The 18,902-nt window shown below is 38.6% G+C and overlaps 1 protein-coding gene across 7 annotated transcripts in view; it reads left to right on the plus strand.

The window, feature by feature from the left end:
• ITSN2 (intersectin 2) overlaps positions 1-18,902 on the plus strand; it is an 86,752-nt gene that overhangs the window by 14,481 nt on the left and 53,369 nt on the right. For 5 of the 7 annotated variants that reach the window (XM_068937037.1, XM_068937034.1, XM_068937038.1 and 2 more), the window contains one exon: positions 982-1,045. The exons of the other annotated variants lie outside the window; for them this stretch is intronic. In XM_068937037.1, the coding sequence (XP_068793138.1) occupies positions 1,015-1,045 (31 nt within the window). In that variant the 5' untranslated portion in view covers positions 982-1,014. The remainder of the gene's footprint in view (positions 1-981; positions 1,046-18,902) is intronic. 7 annotated transcript variants of the gene reach the window in all.

Below are 18,902 nucleotides of genomic sequence, written 5' to 3' on the forward strand. Positions count from 1 at the left end.
ATCTAGTGCAACCCCCCTGCTCAGGCAGGGTCCTCGAGAGCGCATCGCCTAGGATTGCGTCCAGGCGGGTTTTGACTGTCTCCAGGGAAGGAGACTCCACCAGCTCCCTGGGCAGCCTGTGCCAGGGCTCGGTCACCCTCACAGGAAAGAAGTTTTTTCTCCTGTTCAGACGGAACTTCCTGTGTTTCAGTTTGTGCCCGTTGCCTCTTGTCCTGTCGCTGGGCACCACGGAGAAGAGTTTTGAAATGATACTCACTAGAAAAGTAAAATAAGTGTTAGTACTCTTAACGTTTCTTATTATGAAAGTAAGTTATATTGAGAACTGTTTAAGTGCTGCTTTAGAGTCTTCATGCAGTAGCTCAAAAAAAAGGAGTAACTTCATTGTGTTAGTCATGGAAAAAGGATTACAAATTTTTGTGAAACGAGTCATTTTTTCAGAGCATATGATGCAATAATATTTTCTTTGTAAATTCTGCCTGGAGTAGCTGACTGCTTGAATTTGAATAGTAGGTGTTCTTCCACTTTTCTAAGCAGAAACATTCAATTACAGAGCTGCACACTGAAAAAATTTTATGCTATATGTGAATATTTACCAGGGAGAGCTAAAAAAGATCCGTTCGGACATCTACTTGCCGGGTGAGGATTGTTCCCTACACCATATGTTCAGGCACGCTGTCGGCTGTTTGTGTACATTATGCAGTAGCTGCTAAGCTGTTGGTCCTGTTTTTCTTTAAGAATGTGCCGTTAGGTTCAAGATCGCACTGCACACCCCATTTAAGGAAAAAAAAAAAAAAAAAAAAAAGCCACCGCCCCTTCCAAATGTAAATTCAGCTTGTTCAGCAGCAGCCTGAAGCCCTGCATTGTTTGCTATCGGAAGCGTGAGCTGAAGGGGACACAGACATTCCCCCCGCTCAGCGGGAGGGCTGAGCTGCGTTTTGCCCTTGTTGCATTATTAATGGCACGATGTTTTTTATGTTGCAGATGGCTAAGAGCTAGCAAGGCATATTCAGGACCATGATGGCTCAGTTTCCCACAGCCGTGAACGGTGAGTAGCTCGGTTAGGTTTGTTTAGGTGGGATTGGGGGCATATGTCTTTAAATTTTTTAAAACGCTGATATTAAAAGTACTACTGCAGGTACTACAATCAGCTGCAACAGTGCTGCAGACTGTTTCCGGTAGCTTCACTTGTGCTGTAAGATTGGGAGAAATTCAGTGCAAACATTGCTGCAGTATAATTTAGAGTGCACCTACGCCTGGAGCACTTAGTAATAATCTTAGATCGTTTAAAGGGTTGAGGAATGTGTGACTATTATAAATGTTGACTCCGAGTGGGGAATATGCTAAGTAATAGTTGATTAAACTTGCATGCCTTTTCTGTTACATAATCTGGCACAAAATGTGTTTCATCATAATATACTATTTATTTTAAGCCAAATGACATGCTAAGGAATTTGCTGCATTGGCTGCAAAGTCAATAATCAAAGTCTTATTTTAAAAAGGTAAGAATTTTCCTCTTGATGCTATGCCCCAGGTACTATAGAAACTTGTGGGCTTATTTCCTGGTGATTTTCTTTCAAAGACATGTAAGAGAAGAAACTTAAAAATTTTGTGTGTATATGTGTGTGTATGTATGTATATGTTGATTGTGTGGTGGTCCCTTGGAGTTCTCTCTTTTTAAAGCAAGTTTATTTGTAAAGGCAAAGGCACAAGTTGCTATATCTGCTGAGGAAAAATGATGTTTACGTGTCTACAGAGCTGGCCAAAATGAAAGGACAAATATAGGAAAAACGTTTTATACTTCAGGTATTCCAGATAGAGAGGTCTGCCAGTAGAGTTTAAAAAAAAACAAAAAACAGTATATCTTGTCCGATTTATCTGTGAAGGTTACTGCAGGGCTGGGAGGTCTGTATTTAACTGATTTGGAAGCTCATCATTGCTAAGGTGAGTTAGGATAAATAAGGCAAAGTGTTTTTTTATGCAAAAGAAGAATGTTCAGATTTTGAATTCAGTTTCTGTCTTAGATATTTGTTTATGTGTGCATAAAAGACTACAAAAAAAAAGTATGATCATCAACTTTTTTTTTATGCAGTCAGCTGCAGTTCCATCCAGATTTCATTTCACAGATATAACACAAGTGAAAGGAGTCAATATAGCATGTATAGAACGTTTTTAAGTATCAGATCTTCTTCTACTTTCTTGGACATAGCAAAAGCACATTTTTATCACTGTCACATTTTAATATGCACTTTGCTCCCCACTTTTTAGAAAACTCTTCAGGGAGGATCCAGCTGTATCATCTTTGCTGTCTCCCTAGTTGATTTATACGTAGAGTTTCATGTCTTTGTGATTCAGCTCTGTACTCCTGCTGATGGAGAACTGCAAGGGTGTTGATAGCGCTCAGCACATGCATGACTTCTCGAACTCGAAATTGTTTTAGTTCAGGAGAGCGATCCTTTCTTGATGTGAAATCCCTTAGGTGATACTGTCCACCACTCTCAAAAGGACTATACCGAAAGAAGCAAAGTTTCTCCTCACAGAATTTTACTATGTTCAAAAACCCTTTGAGTAAGAGAATACCGGGAATTAGTTAAATCGCACCCCCTCACAGAATATTTGAATGATTGCATGATTTTAGCAGTCATATTTCTTATCGGAATTGATTAATTTTGAAACAAGTCAAGTGAAAAACAAGAAAGAGTACTTTTAATGGGATTTCTGGGTAAATACTGAGCAACCGTTGCTGTTGAAGCTGTTCTTTTTTCATCTGCATTCCTCTTCCCTCCTACTTATTACTACTGTTGTTCTCATTCAGACTAGATCACCTGCATGTACCACTCATTGCTCAGTGGAAACCTGTGCTTATGGTATTAGACCTTGGTATTAGACTTCACGCATTAGATGAAGAATGAGGCTATGCATGAGGCAACTAAACCATTAGGCCTTACTGCAGTCTGAGTACGAGAGAAGAGAAAACTGGCTGCCTGCCACAGCTTTTATCAGCAGAGCATTGACCCTTTCCTTTTCTATTCTACTAGAGGAAAATGGTGTTTTTCTTCTGGAGAGAGAACCTCTTATCAAGGTGCAATAAACTTAACTTTTAGTTCATTAGTTACATAAGGCATGTAGTTTCTGTTTCAGGATTCCTTTTGGCATTCAGGGTTAAGCCTAAAGTTAGGTTTACTGAATTGGATAACGTGGAGCAGATATGCGTACAAGTGAGAAATTACATGATAGAGGGGGACAATGAGTTCAAGGACTGCAGGGTCCAAATGGCAAAGCAGGATACTCGGTTCATCTCAAACAAGTAGAAGTAAAAGATGCCATGGCACTATTTCCGAATCAAAGCAGGGAGGTCTGTCCAGGACCTGCAGCAGGAAGGACATTTAACTTTGTGTGTTTCAGTTCCAGTTCAAAGATTCAGATTCCTGAGGGCACCTTGAGCTGTTATTCAGAATATACCTTCACCAGAACAGGTCCCCAAGGTCCTCCAACCTCAGCTTGCGGCTGAAGGCCAAACTGCACGTAACACTGAGAACTGGTGTATTCTTTTCTAATTATGTGGCGCATGAAAACTTCAGCTTGTTGAGGTGTGTGCTCCAGAGAGTGTGCTCCAGGGACACGCGGTCTTGCTCACCACTTACCTTTCCTCTCTGAAGTAGTGAAAGGGTGCAATGAAAATCTGCGAAGGAGTTCCCTTTGACCCTCCATTTCTGTCCAAGTTGACCTTTGTGGATGCCTTACTAGCAAGCTGGAAATTCAGAAGAGAAACAGGACTTTAAAGAATGCACGTTGATTTTTCTCAGGCTCAGTGCATATGTGCCAATTTGCAAATTTATCTCCTATGCAAAATATTTTTTTGCATGATATTTTATGTGATCGGGCAAGGCTGAGTAATATGTTTCTTCCCCTATGGAAAGGCTGCCAATTACAAAATATGCATCCAGCAACAGATGGATCACAGAGATTTACGTGCATCTCTGTGAACTTGAGATCAGTCAAACAGCCGCTCTAGGCAGGTCTCTCTCTCCAGTCTGCAAACGAGAAATGAAAGATCCTCTACTGAGGATTTCACCTTATCCTGTAAGTGTCCAAGTATTGATTGTTACCTGTATGAAAATAATAAGAAAAACCCAGTTGCTGATGGCATATTCTCCTTACGTATGGTTTTCCACCTGGACAAAGCTTTCTTCAGAATTCATCCCAAGTCTTGTAAAAGCTCGTACAAGTGGCATTTAGTTAAAATAAATCAAGACTATTCTTCAAAACAATCATATTCCTAAAGAAGGAATTGATACACGAAGCGGAAGCAACAGTTAATTATTACAGGCCTTTATCCTTTTAAATCTGTCCTTGTGATCTCTTATCTTCAGCGCAAAGTGGGAAGAAGTAAACTCCACTGCTGTAGGACACCTTCAGTTACTGCTGGAGATCTGCTGAAAGATGTTTCTGTCCTCTGAGCTCCCCTTTTCTTCTCTAGGCGAGAATTTTTCAAGGTTTAATACCCACGTTGACCCTGGATTTTGGTCTGGGGAGAGATTTAATCTTGACAGTCTAGCTTGAACAAGGAAGGCAATATTTGCTGATCAGTATCTTTCACATTGTTTCCGTAAGTACCACCAGTATTCTTGGGCTGTGCTTTTTTATTGTTGTTGTTATTTGTACTTCCTCTTCCCTTCTTCTGCCTGTTTCCTTTGATATTATGTTTTTTGACCAAGCAGAAAAATAGCGTCTTGTAAACTGAGGTGCAAAAAATAATACCTGTAACTCTTATTTGATGTGCTTCTCAACCTTTATGAGTCAAAGGGGATTTAATGCTTTTGTGGCTAGAGTTCTGTTTCAGTGTCCCCACACTGAGGTGTCTTGGTGACTAGGTTACATGCAAATGGATTGAATAAGGTCATGGTTCCACTGAAGGCAAGGGTAAAGCGCCCACTGATGTTAAGCTGTGCTACATCTTCTCTCTCTCTTTTTTTTTTTTTTTTTTAAAAAGGCTATCTCAAGATCTGTTGTTCGAAATGTTTTGATTTAGGGGGAACCCTAGTCCTCACGGTTCAGCTAAAAGCTGTGAATGCAACATGACTCTACCTTGTGTGCGTTGTAGATAAAGGAACTGTAGACTTAGATGTCGGCAAGTGTAGATAGGATCCTAAGCTAAAGCAGAATTTACAAATAAAGTATCAAAAGTGGTTCTCCCACGTGAAAGAAGGAAGAGGAAAGGAAACAAATGTGGTGTGGTGAAGAAAAGGCCGCAGGTTTTCTGTGGCCTTCCTTATATTTGTAAAGTAATCCTCCTCTCTGTTTTCAGTGAGGACAGTGATGTCAGTTGAGACAGAGCAAAATTCACACGCTCAAGTCAGAGGGAGCTGTATCTTCCATCATCAAACTCTGAAAAAGTACAGATGTACAGTTGTATGAGCCATATTAACATGTTTTTCTTTTTTAAACCTAACAAGTCAAGAATAGTGCTATATGATTGCAGAATACCAAGTGTATTATTAGTATTTAATTGTGAGGATAATTTGATTCACATGCAAGACACCAGAGGAAATTTTGGGAAGATATAATTAGACATGGAGGTAAATGCTAAGTGAAATAAATGTAGCCAAGTTTTAATGAAGGACCATTGCACCTTATGCTTTCTTCAACAACTGAATATTGTAGATAAAATGTGAAAGATATCATGTTTGGACTTCAGTAGAGCATGTGATTTGTAATAGTACAGCAGGAAACGTTTCTAGTTACCTGGGGAAAATGACAAAAAATAGAGGAATAGTAAGATGGGTAAAGAAATGATTAAAAGGGAGATAAATACTAGGCTGAGAGGTCTAGAGGGCGAAGAGATTGCAATAGTGAAATTCTTCCTGGATTATTATCTTAGGACCAGTCGTATTTGCTGTTATTTATGCCAGCATTGTTAGTAAAAAGCAAGCGTATGCTGGTTAAATTGATTAATGACACAAACTTAGGAGTCATTGTCCAGCCAGAATTGTACAGGATGAACTGGATATCATTATCTCATTAAATTTCATCCTATTTCTATTACCCTGTCCTCAAATAGCTTATTAGTCATATCTTTATGGGCTAACGAGAATTTTTGCTGGGCGTTGGAAACTCAGCAGTTGGCTATGATTAAGGAGGAAGAAAACCGGATGATCGCATAATAATTACATGACTTGAGGAAAAGGATATGCATCCTAAGGTGCATCGGGTGAAGTAAAAAATAGTGTACGCTGTTGTAGAAGGCCCTGGTGAGGCATCTTCTGCGATACAGGGTAGAATTTGGGTCATCGCCTCAGGAGGGGGGAAACCAAAAAGTGTAATAGGAGCAGAGGTGGGCTTCGGTGTTATTCAGGAGAAACAAATTAAATATTAAGGAGGACTAAAGAGATTGGCTTTGTTAGCCTACCAAAGTAAAAACTTACAGGGGTTTTGTGCATTTTTTTTTCCATTTTATTTACTTTACAGTAATAATAAAATAGGTTTACTCTGTATTTTATTTTATTAGGAAGATAAACATTAAGGAAGGAAAATAACTTCTGTTTAAAGGCAATGTTAGCACAAGGTTAAATAGGAATTAATTGACCGTCAGTGTAGCTAGTCCGGAAATTAGAACAGTGCTATCAGCAGTGACATTCTGTGACACAGCGCACGCAAAAAATCTGATTGCCTTAAGGTGGAGCTTGCAGTTTGGGAAAGAATTAGTGCATTATAGTTTCTTGGAGTAGCAGCAGAGTGGACATGGTGACCTTGGAAATCCCTTCCAACCCAAAGCTCCTCAGAAGTAGAAAAAAAAATTAGATAATAACCTAGGGGAGATTAGTGTTTATCTTCATCTGTTAACTTACTTTAAGCCTATAACTGCTTGGTCTTGGTTAAGATTTTGCTATGTTAATATCATGTGGTAGTTTATATAAGGTAAGATTACATCTCGTGGGGAGCCAAGACATTTTAAATCTAGAGCAGTAAGGCTATAATGCAAGCTGCTTTATTCATTCTGGGTGTCCGTGAGACTTTGTAGCGACTTTACTGTTCTTCAGAGCATACAAAAAACAAGAGGAAACGTGTTGCAAAGATCTACGTGTGCCTCTCAAGATGGAGCAAAAGCCTGAAGGCTTAGCTGAAGGGACACAGAAACATAAATCTTCCATGTGGCGAGCTTCAAAGGGCTTTGACTTAAAATTTTCATTTTCTTGAAGGAAGGATTAGCTCCCAAAAAGTTTGGGAAATGTACTACTCTGATAAACAACTTCTTACAGTTACTGTAACTTACGATTGATTGACATTGTGTCACATGGTACCTTTTTAACATCTATTAAATACCACGTCTTCTGTGATGGTTGTGGCCTATCCACTTTGAACAGTGCATAGATGATATTAATTGGTATTGGCGGAATGAGTTCAGGTTTAGCCCTCTAATTGTTGTGGCAAGAATAAGCCCGTTTTTAGGCTTGGCCCATAGTCTGTCAAATGTGTTTATATTATGCTGTGTTACTTTAACTAGAAATCCTGTAGGTTCGGGCTTTTCAATACGCTGGATCAGTTCTTTAGGACATCTGTTGTTTTTCTTATAATTGAATAGTAACCTTAAATCTTAATTGAGAGAGATGGTAGGAGTAAAACCCTGGAAAGCTTAAAGAATCCTAAGTCATGGCCATGTGACTGGGATTCTTACCAGGTAACTTCAGAGAAGACAATGTGTATGGTTTAGTTGGATATGTATATCTCCATGTGTGACTCTCAAAAACAGGTTAAGTTAACTGAAATCAAATGTTATCTTAGTGCTGTTACTGAAGTCATTGTTTAAAAGTTATTTTTGTCTTAAAAAAAAATAAGGCTCGGTATACTTCAAAGCACAGTTTCCACATCTTCTTCTACGTGTCGTCTCATAACCATAATTTTGTTGTAACCTGTAATCTCCGTCTACAACACAGTATTTGTTTTGTTGGTAAGCACTTTTTCTATGTTGGCTCACTGTTGCCAAAGACCACTTGCAGTTTTTGTGGATATTTGTGTAACAGTATAGAAAAAGATTGGCTTTGTATTTTCTGAAGAGTTACAAGTATATTTTGCTATGCAACAAAAGGCGTTGCTTTTATAACATTGTATTTTGTAACATTGTATTTCACAGGATATCTTCAAGCTTGTGGGGGAAAAAAATCACAGGTGTGACTTATGTCTAAACTGTTTCTTTCTGATGTGGATGATGTATGTGGGAATCCCGCAGTATGCCTCATCTCATTTCTCACGATCTATATTCAGGTTGGATTGAGGAACAGATAGATGGACAGTACTTTTTAACCTGGCTTGAAAAAATAGCACCCACTAAGCTTATTATTCTGAAAATTATCCACTATTGCCAGCATCTGTGCCTCTCCTCTGAGAAAAGCCTAGAATTAGAAATGGAGTATGGAGGCTGGTGAAAAGGATGGCCAAAGAGAGAGAATGGCTTCTGCGTTAAGGGGGACTGAATGGATTGGAGTTCTTCAGAGAAGAGACAGCTGAGCTGAGGATATGACAGAAGTCTGTAAAGCCACAGTAGTATAGTAAAGGCTAATAGGAAAAGAATATTCACTGTTTTTCATAGCAGAAAAGGAAAGCAGTACCCAGTGAATTCCAGGTTTTGGGACTCCTTGTCTCAAGATGGTTTGGAATCAAAAGTTCCAAGTACGTGGAATCAAAATTTGGGGAGGAAAGATCTATTCTGTGGCATGTGTCCAGGTGCCTCTTTTGGCTCAAGAAGTCTCCCAAATAGCCAGTTTCTGAAAGTTAAGGGAGACTATCTATGGAATAACTATTTTTCTATTCCCTAAGTAGTCACTATGAGCCATGTGGAGACAGGATTAGGGAACTTCTTTATGGCCCAGTACAGTAGGTCTTTGTTCTTAAATTAAAAATTTTCTGCTTAATTTATTACATTTAAAATTGACCTTTTCAGTGCACTGGTAAAGTAGTATTGCGTGTACACTGGATATAGTTGGCAGGCTCTGCTAATTAGTAATTCAACATTATAATGCCTGTTTAGGCAAACTGATTTATTCTTTATTCTTACTTTTGTTACCTTTGTGTTTCTTCCAGCTTTCCCTACATGTTTTCTTCCTATTAGACCTAGCATCATAAGGAGGAGGATAACAAGCATAGTCAAAAATATGGAACAGCTTTCACTGAAGGAATGATTAAATAAACTAGGACTTTGAGCTTGGAAAAGAAGTAGTTGGAATGATGGATATGGTAGACACTTGGATTCTGTAGGTGATTAGATATAGATGGATTTTCTTTCTGTTAACAGGCTACCACTTCTGATTCATGAGCCACATAGGAGGCTGAGAAAATATTCTGGGGAAGTATCACCACGCGTTTGCCTCATTCTTAAGTTCTGTGGTAGGTGTTCACTGCTCAGAAGCAGGGTACTTAGCTAGATGAGTACGTGATCTGAACTGGCTTGGTCGTTACTGTGGGTTTTTTTCCTAAGTTAGCTCCTGATATATTTTATTCCAGAGACCAGAAAATGCCTCCTCTTTTTCCTTCTAGTCGGTCATTCTTCTCTTTTCCTCTTCCCTTTCAAGTCTGTCTGCATCACAGCGATCCTTTTTAAAGGTATCCCATCAGCCTTCCTCTTCATCCCAGACTTCCTCATCGAGCCTCCTGTTCTGAGAACCTGAAAATGTCATTTTTACTCTAATAGCCAGAGAATGACAAGAACTATAAAAGTTACTCTAATGCCTATAGTATTCTTTGGACATAGTTCTGCTCTGATTTTATGTCAGAGTGTGTTATTGTAGGACAATCATTTTACTTACTCCACCGAATTTCAGGGTTCATTTTGCATCCTCTTCTCTGATATTTTTACTGCAATTCTGCTAGAGGTAATAGATTAGCTAGCAGCTGCAGATGGTAACTGACCTGAAGCTTATTAGTTTTGCTGCATTCCACAGAGATTTGCTAGACAATAATTAAAAACATTCCTTTGCAATTTATTAATTAAGTTGTCAGCTCTTTGCAAATGCTGAGCAGCAGCAGCACCAATGAAACAATCCTTTTTCAGAATTAGAAGACTTTGGCCTAAGCTCTAACAGACTTTCTCCTGAGCCATAGTGACTAAGAACTTATTTTTCTCTTGTTGAATGCTTTGATCCTATAGTGGGAGGACAGGATTCTTTCAGAAGAGCTTCTGACTTGCCCTAAACTGGAAGATAAGTGTATCTTCCAAGTTCCTTCACGTTGACAAGGAGGGCTGCAGAGTTCGAGAACTAGAAGTGTACTGATGTTAAGAACAAATGGAGGCAGGTTTTGGAGATGGGTATGGGGGAATTTAGCAAAGGGTGCCCGTTTTCTGTCTTGATAGTATTGCTTGCATAGAACTTTTCATACCTTCCAGTACAAAGGTTCATGTTCGTGTGACTTGAAAAACACAGTCTTTTTCCTCTTTTCTGTCTTTAAAATCTGTGAGACTATATTAATACTGGGCAAATACATGGCAATTTCAATGGATAGAAAAATAGACTTGTTTCATGTGCATCAGTGTTCGCAACTCAACAAATTTAGGTGATTTCAGTCAGAACTGTGAAATGGCATTGGCTTTCCTGAACTGGGCAGAAGATACTTAGATGTGAGTGGAGACCTGCTTACATTGCTCATATTGAATTTAGAGGTGGGGAGAGCTTAGGTTAAGCCAAGTCTATGGGCCAGCTAATTCTGGAAGAAAAAGGAAGAGTTAAATTTGCTTTCAGAATGAGGTACTAGTTTGCAAACATTGTAGGTAATAGTGATTACAGTTTTTGAGAAACAGAAATCTTGTTTCATTAAAAACTTTCAGGAAATGCTATTGAACGAGTTGTCAGAAATACTACAAGATTAAGTGTAAAAGGTAGCATGCTAACATGCAAACAAGTATGATCACTTTTATGCATGTTACCAATGTATTTTTATGCTAGCAGAGTTCAAACAAAACTTTTTAAAAGGTTTTCATTTACCCCTTTCAAAGCAAAATCACTGTTATTTACTATGCGTATTTTGTTTTGTTTTTTAAATATTCTGCTTGCTTGGTTTATATTCAGGTTGAGCTTGGCAGTAATTTAATTTTAAAAAAGAGCTTCTGAAAATGGATAGCCATAATGAGACAAATGATTTTATGATTTTTATGACGTACAGAAATGTTATCCCCTTATTACAAGCTGATATTTTAAGTGCTTTGGAAACTTCAAGTTACGCTGTAAAAGAAGCCTTAATTCAGAAAGCATTTTATCTTTGATGTTAGCATACACTGGAATATTATGTATCTTTAAATTGTTTTAGAGATTATGCTCAGTTTAAAAGTAAAGATTATACACTGAGATCATTGCATGGCAGAGAACTTTTAATGTTCTTATTTTACAGATGGATTTGATATATTGAAGTGGGACTCCGATTACTGTATCATCACACAAACTATTGCATAAAACAGAGTTCTATTTCTGTTTCGTAGGGCACATGATTAGTTTAAATAGTCCCAATATTTGGTTTTAGTGAACTGTTGAGCCTACAGTTGTCTAATTCACCAAAATATCTAGAAAGCATGTACATAATGGAGAGAATATTAATTATGCTCTGAAGTACGTGTCTGCTGCTCCTTCAGTTGCACTTCCGTAAGCATGCTCTTGAGTTAAGCAAGCATTTCTGTGTAGGCCAAATCTGTGTAGCCCTGTGCTTCCCTGACGCTATTTGACAGCCTGTCTGTATGTAACAATTATTTTTGAACAGCACAGTCAGTGGCGTTCCAAAATCTTAAAGCATGTTCTTGGTTTCAGTGGGCGCAATTCTTATGATTATAGTGAAAATCTAAAGTCGAAAGGGAAACATGGGAGCCCTTTTCCTCTGTTTAACAGAGCTTTAGCTACAGGGGTTTCCTTTTAACTGTGTAGATGCATCCATCAAGGAAGAGTAGAGGAGAGATGGACAAAGAACACACACGACTTCTGCCGCAGAAGAAGCAGTTCATAACGTGTTTACTGTCCGAAGTAAGAATAAGTGCTTGGTTATTGGTCAGCATTTTCTCCTGTGTTTGATAGAAGGAAATCAGCAGAAGGAGGAAACGAATCCTGAAAACAGCAAAAAGACTAAAGAGGAATCTGGAATTTTCAGAACCATGGCAAATGTTCTGTACGTACTAAAACTTTTTACTTGCCCAAGAGGGAGGAAAACTTTGAAGTGTGGTTCCTTAGCGCAGGGACATTAAACCCCATTTGAAATAAACGATTCTGTTATCAGAAACGGTTATCTACAAATACAGACAAAGGAAGGCTGGAATTACTAGATTATCGCAATATGCCATGGAGCCATATGACAGATCAGCTAAGTAATCTCACACCAAACAGTCCTCTTGAGCCTACCAATATGAGACAGTAATGCAATAGATGGTAGAATTACAAACCCCCCTGCATGTTGTGCAGCTTCAGGCAAGCTGCTGCGTGCCTGTATTGAAATTTCCCTGTCTTTAACATGGGGATAAATATTTCTTGAGCATCATTATGAAACTTTAATGCTAATTTTTTGATGGTTAGAAAGGTGATGTATAATTGCAAACCTTTGTGAATTGTGCGTACAAGGAACGCTCTTCCAATTTAGGTTTATCACCACTGTGGAACTAATTAACTTTGTAGTTTGTAGCAGCGTGTTTTTGATTGCAGAATAACAAGCAAGCAAAACCTATCAGCAAAAACACACGTGGTCTTCAGAGAATGTGAGAAATGTCTTACAATTTTCCACAAGTGAAAAGGGTGCTTTTATTGTTTTCACTAATGATACCGGTTTCTATGCAGCTACCTCTTGCCTATGGGAAGTACTAACCAGCGGCAAAGGTTTTACAGCAGCATTTTCGTGATCCTTTACTTTTCTTCTAGGAATGCAGTTTTTCTTCCTCCTTTTTCAATTGCCGCTTAGCCTTTTAAGGATGGAACAGTGCTTGTTTCCATTGTATGTTGGTGGCCCATCAAAGCAAGTCCTTTTTAGTAGCTTATCAGTCTGTTGCAGTGTTACAATGACATTTGAGGAATTATCATGCCAAAGTCCACAATCCTGTCGTGACTGGACCTTTTGTTTAGAAAGAACTTACAGGAGCAGAAAATGTTGTTGGATCCCCAGCATAGTTGCTTATTTCCAGCACTATGTCGTTGTGAGTGCCACCACATTGAATTTGATGATAATATCTGTTACAGGAAGGTAAGTCAGTATATATGTTGTTATCTTTAGAGAAGTCTTGAAGGCACTTTAAATGAGTGGTGTGTTGCACAGGATTCTTTGTGTGTGTCCCTGTCATTCTGCATGTACTTTTTATGTAGGTAGAATCTACGTACAACTTGAGATTTTTTGAATATGCTGTCAAACTGTGCAATGGGCAAATAAAGGATGTTTGCTCTGTTATTGGTTTCTCCCAGGCTTTCTGATCTGGTATTGTAGAAAGGAGTAAGCTGAGGCCTTTTTTGTCCTTGAGTCCAGATTTCTCAAAAGCTCAAGAACGCTTGCCAGTCTAGATGTTTAACTAGAGTCTTTGCTGAAAGTACTAGCCTTCTCTAGAAAAGATGGTTTAAGATCTAATATAGAAATGTATTATTCATGAACAGAAAGAACAAGAAAGTGAAGTTATTCTCTCCTACCGTAGACAAAGGAGAATCTGTGCAGGGTAAATCTCAGAGTTCAGCCTTTCTTGAGTTTTGACTCCTGAAAATGCGGTGTAGTCAACTATAGCGTTCCTTCATTCAGGTGGTTGTTTCATTTATGAAGTTGAGAAATTGCAAAGTAACCTCTCTATTGATGAATAATGATTTTGAGATTTCTTCTCAGAGAGATTGTATTTTTTTTCTTCTCCCGGAAAACTACCCGGGGACAATATTTGAGCATTTAAACATATACTTTTTAATTAAAATGCTCCTTTCTGGAGAATTTGCACTGTCAAGAGGTACTTATCAGAAAACTTTTTTTTTTCCAGATGGATATTTGTGAAGAATACTTTGTGTTCTGTGAAACAGTATTTTTTTTTTAACTGACTTTTTAATTTTATTTTAATTTTATCAGTGATGTGGCAAAGTTGTAATGCATCTTGTGCAACTACTGCCAGCCAGCCTGTTTCAGGATGCCAGATGAAACTTAACACAAACTAAATCACGCTCTTTGATATCCAAAAATACCAAAGACTTAAATTTTTTTTAAAGGCGTTTCTAGGCATCAGCAGTATCATGTTGCTTGGATGTGTGTGATAAGAAGTGACGTGGAGTTGGGGCAGAGCATACAATGCAGCCAAGATTCTGCTGGCAAAAACAGGTCATCAACTAATAAAGAATTTGAGAGAGCGCAAGCATTTTATCTGTGAGATATTGGCTTCAGGGAGCCTGCTTGACCAACTTATATGGAGATGAAAACCTTAAAGTACACTCTGAAAAACTTGATCACGAAAAAATTTGGTGGAGTAAGTAAGAAAGATTAAGGATGTTACAATCCTTATCTTAACATTGATGAAGGACAAACTTGATCGTATATCTGGGTAATGCTTGCCTTCCTCAGAAGACAGATCATAGCACAGACGTCAAGTTGAGAGAAGTGATTCTTCTCTTGTATTTGGCGCTTACAGACTGTATCTGGAATATCCAGTCCTGTTCTGGACTCCCCAGTATGAGACACGATACTGGAGCAAGCAGAGCAGAGGCTGTTGAGATGATCAGGGGGCTTGAGCGCGTGATGTACAAGAAGAGGCTGAGAGCTGGGTTTGTTCATTAGGAAGTGAAAGCTAAGGAGGGGGATCTTATTGCTGTCTTCAGTTACCTAATGGAAGAGAAAGTGGAGCCAGACTCGTCTCAGAGTTGCACAGAGAAAGATGTGATGGAGATGGATTGGAACATGGGAAATTCTGACTAGGTATCTGTTGCATATTGAGATATGAGTTGGAAAAGAGAAATCAGTGAATCCTTTGTAGATCATATGTTGGGTGGGACTTGAACGCGCATATACTGGATCTCTACCATAATGATAGTTTTTTGGTGGTTTTTTTTTTAAATTGCCCAACGAATGTTGGCCCTTATTCATAAAACAGTATGTTCTATTCAGTCTGAAAATGGCAGACACTCTCCTAAATTACTTTAGGTTAAAACTCACAATTTTCTGGGGCTTTCTACATTCTCTTGTAGACAAGCGCTACAAATGGCACTGTTAGACTGGGAGAACTGTGCTCACTCTCAGGTGTGCTGCTCTCCAGATCCTCTTTTCTTACTGAAGAAAACATTACTTTTTAGGTTTAGCCACTTGTAAGAAGTGACAGCTTTGCAAAGACTTTGTTTGGATACTGTCTTGCTTTTTTCCACTGCTTTTCTCATTTCTGGTTGGAATTCAGTATTTGTTTTCTCTCAACTTTCTGAATTAAAGAACCCAGTGCTGTGATAACTCCTTTTAAGCATCTTAAATTTCAAAATATTATTGGGTGTTGATAGGTCTTGAGAAGATGTTGCTAAAATTGTCTGAAATGAATGTTTTCTTTTTATGTGTATTCATAAAATATACAGAGTTTTGTATTTTTACTTTAAAGTAGAACAGCTAAATGATGTGGGAGTTCTGTTGCTTTGGTATTTAAGATCCGTTACATTATTTTCTTCCAGGGCTACAAAAGCCTTGGTAGACGAGAGCACATCTTTATGGGATTACTCACTCATCAGAAAAAACAATTTCAATCCCTGTCTCAGAGACAGGGAAAATCTAAAGTTTTTCTTACCTTTGCGAAGAAATTATTTGCAGGTTTGTCTTTTCAGAGAACATTTTCAGTGAGTTTCCTGAAGCAATCGTGAGATGTACTTCTGATAACGTATATGCTCATAGTTAATGCTTCGACATGACAGTAGCTCCTTGGAGATTCTTTGCACTGTCCCACTGGGACTGCATTAGAAGCACTTGTTGCTATAATAATGTTGATTGCCGTCAAGGATTTTTTTTAAATTAAATTTATGCTGACAAAAAAAAACCTGTCATGGAGATGGTTGCTTTATTAATAAAGAAATAGTTCCACATATTCAGGAATTAGTACAAACTATGCTAGTAACAGCATGATTTTAAGGGTAGTATGTGCATCTGTAGGCTTTTTATTAGAGCTGTACTGATCATTTCTTTTCAGCTAGACTAGAATCAGCAATATGAAATATGAGGTCATAAGAGTCCACTCGACCAAGTTTTACCTTTCGGAAAGCTCTGTGTGCTGATCTCAAGGTTATTGGGGCAATGACAGCGTTCCTGTGCTCAGCATCTTTGCAAGTTAAGGAAAACTGATAACAGCCTTCCTTCTGAGAGCGAGTGTGCAAAAAATTTAGTATGCAAATAACGGTGAGATTCTTGCGGCGCGTTAGTGGGCGTAAACGAGAAGGGGAGGAGTGGGACACAAATATTGAAACACTTCTTGCGCAAGACATTGAGGGCACTAAGTTAATGTTAATTGTCCTACAGCTACAGGTGTGAAGATCTAATATCTCTTTAAACTGCCAAGTTTTGACACGTTTAAGACAATACCATGTAGAACCTCAGATGTTAAGTTCTACAGGAAAACTTGTTTGCCAGACTTTATTCACAGGGATGTTTTGTTGAATTTGCACTGGAATATGAAATCAGGAGAGTTTCAAACTTGGTTGCCATGTTCTGGCTCACTTGGTGGCATATTTATATCAAATCTTGAGTTTCAGTATGTATTGTAAACAGAAGTGCCCTTACAATGTAAATGAGATTTTTTTAAAATAAGTTACGCTGGTGCCAGTAACTCAGATCAAAACATTCTTCCTGAATCTTCAGCTCTTTGCAGCAGCTGACTCTGTAAATACGTTGTGGTGGTCTTAACTCTTCTATTATCGAACGTTAAAGCTGCTGGCTGCAAAAAGATCATTAAAACTTGTTGGTTTTTTTTATATACAAAGAAAATGTGTTGCTGCTTTTACAGTATTTTTCTATTTATCTAAAAATCGGTAATGTTTTCTTAAGTTGCTGCTGGTACCTTTAGGAACACCACTTTGTGTTGTCCAGGGAAATTCTGTGAGCGTTATTCACATCACGCACTTCCTGTTTGTATCTCCAAACTTGTGCTTTTAAAAGATTTAAATACTTCTCTAACTTTTACCATTGGAAGTAAATTGCCCTTGTGTGTGCGTTATGGCAACACTCATGCCAACCATCAACTTCTAGGTATCTCATTTAGATTTATTATAGGTATTTAATTTAAGTTTAATTTGACTCCTTTAATCAGAAGAGAGAAGTAAGCCCCTATCTCCCAAAGAAGGGGTTCTGGCAGCTTCCAAAAGGACGCTTTCATTGAGTCTATACTTTAAAAAAAAAAAAAAAAAAAAAAAAAAAGTCTTGAGGATCCACTTTTAACACTTAGAGGACCTCTACTAACTTCTTGAAAGTAGAGTGAGCATCTTGTCAGGGTTCTCAGCCAGTAGGTGCCCAGAGCAGCCCAGTTTATGGAGGCACGAGCCAGGTCCTCAGTGCAACATGCTGAATTGTGATTCTCTCTCGCCTCCTCTCCTGTCCACCACCAAGCCCTTTCCTTTCTTGGAAAAGTACTGAAAAATCCCTCTAAGGTATGTTTCAGAGGGCAAGTTTGCTCTGGGAACAAGGTGGTGAGACAGTGGACAGATGGGCCAGTGTGTAAGCCTGGGGAGCCGGAAGAGCAATGTACTGAGCTGACAGTACTGTGTGTTGTGTCCCATCCTCTTTCTCCTTCCTCCAAAGTAGGATGTCTTTTACATTAAGTGCATTAACCAGCCTTTTTTGTAGGGAGCTTTGGGAACTGCTGCTGGAGAGGGAAGCAAAACCTCAAGTACGGAGGCTTTAAAATTACATCCTAATGCCCTCCCACCTCTTTTGTCACTCATATCCCCAGTGGGTTTCTGTTGGTGGTGTTGGTTTTTTTTTTTTTTTTCCTTCTTGTCAACGGTATGTCTTTACATATGAAGCGGTAGGGGTAAGGGATTCCTCGTGTAAATATGCAAGGAGGATGCTAACAAGGTCTTGTTAGGAGACGAGGTTAAGCCTTTTTGGAAAATGTGTTTGCATACATGCATAAACAAAGACAAGAGGTGATTCACGTTGTTGATATGTATGTATTGGGATGTACGGGAACTTGCCGTCTGCTAGCTTTGTTGTTACTGGAAAGGGGGGATTCTTTCACCCTTTTTAAAAAAGGAGCTCTTGAAGGAAATTTAATTGGTTTTTCTCAGCTTTGAGATCAGGTGTAGGTGGGAAACAGGAAGCGCTCCATAGTGCACTTTGTTCTCTCTAAACGCTCTACATTTTGAAGCAGCTTATTAATGTCTTAACCAGAATTACTATTTATTTCTTTGGCTAGTGTTTTTAGTGAGCAAAAGGAATACTGGAGAACAGCTTAGCAGAAATGCTGAAAAGAATGTATTTTTAGAGATTTGGGGTTCTTTAATAAACTTTCAGTGTTGTTTTGAGGGCTAATTCAGTGACTGAAAACGTAGATTTTGTCGAAAGCTTCCCAACTAAAACATCTTCTTAAAATGAAAACCAATTATGTATTATATTGGCTAAGTGCTTTTCCTGCAAAGGGCACACGCCCTGACGCTTTTACAGTAGCCTCAGACGCTTCTGAAAGTCCCTCCTGGTTCTGTTCGGTATATCAGCACCGCGCTCTCAACATATTTATTCCTTGCAATTTAGCTTTGTTACTTTGAGGCCGTAACATTTTGTACTTTTTTTTTTTTTTGACATTGAAACATGCTAAGTTCAATTCATACCGTAGTCAAATAAAAAAAAAAAAATCCAGAATGCTGCTACTTTGTCATAGGCAAACTATGCATTTTTGTTAGGAATCCCAATTTTAATTTTAGAGCCTTGGCAAGGCAAAGCGTGAGGCGGTGTTTGGCAGCTGCGTGTGTTCGCTT

The sequence above is a fragment of the Struthio camelus genome, chromosome 3 (genome assembly GCF_040807025.1).
Source record: "Struthio camelus isolate bStrCam1 chromosome 3, bStrCam1.hap1, whole genome shotgun sequence".
Lineage (NCBI taxonomy): Eukaryota > Metazoa > Chordata > Aves > Struthioniformes > Struthionidae > Struthio > Struthio camelus.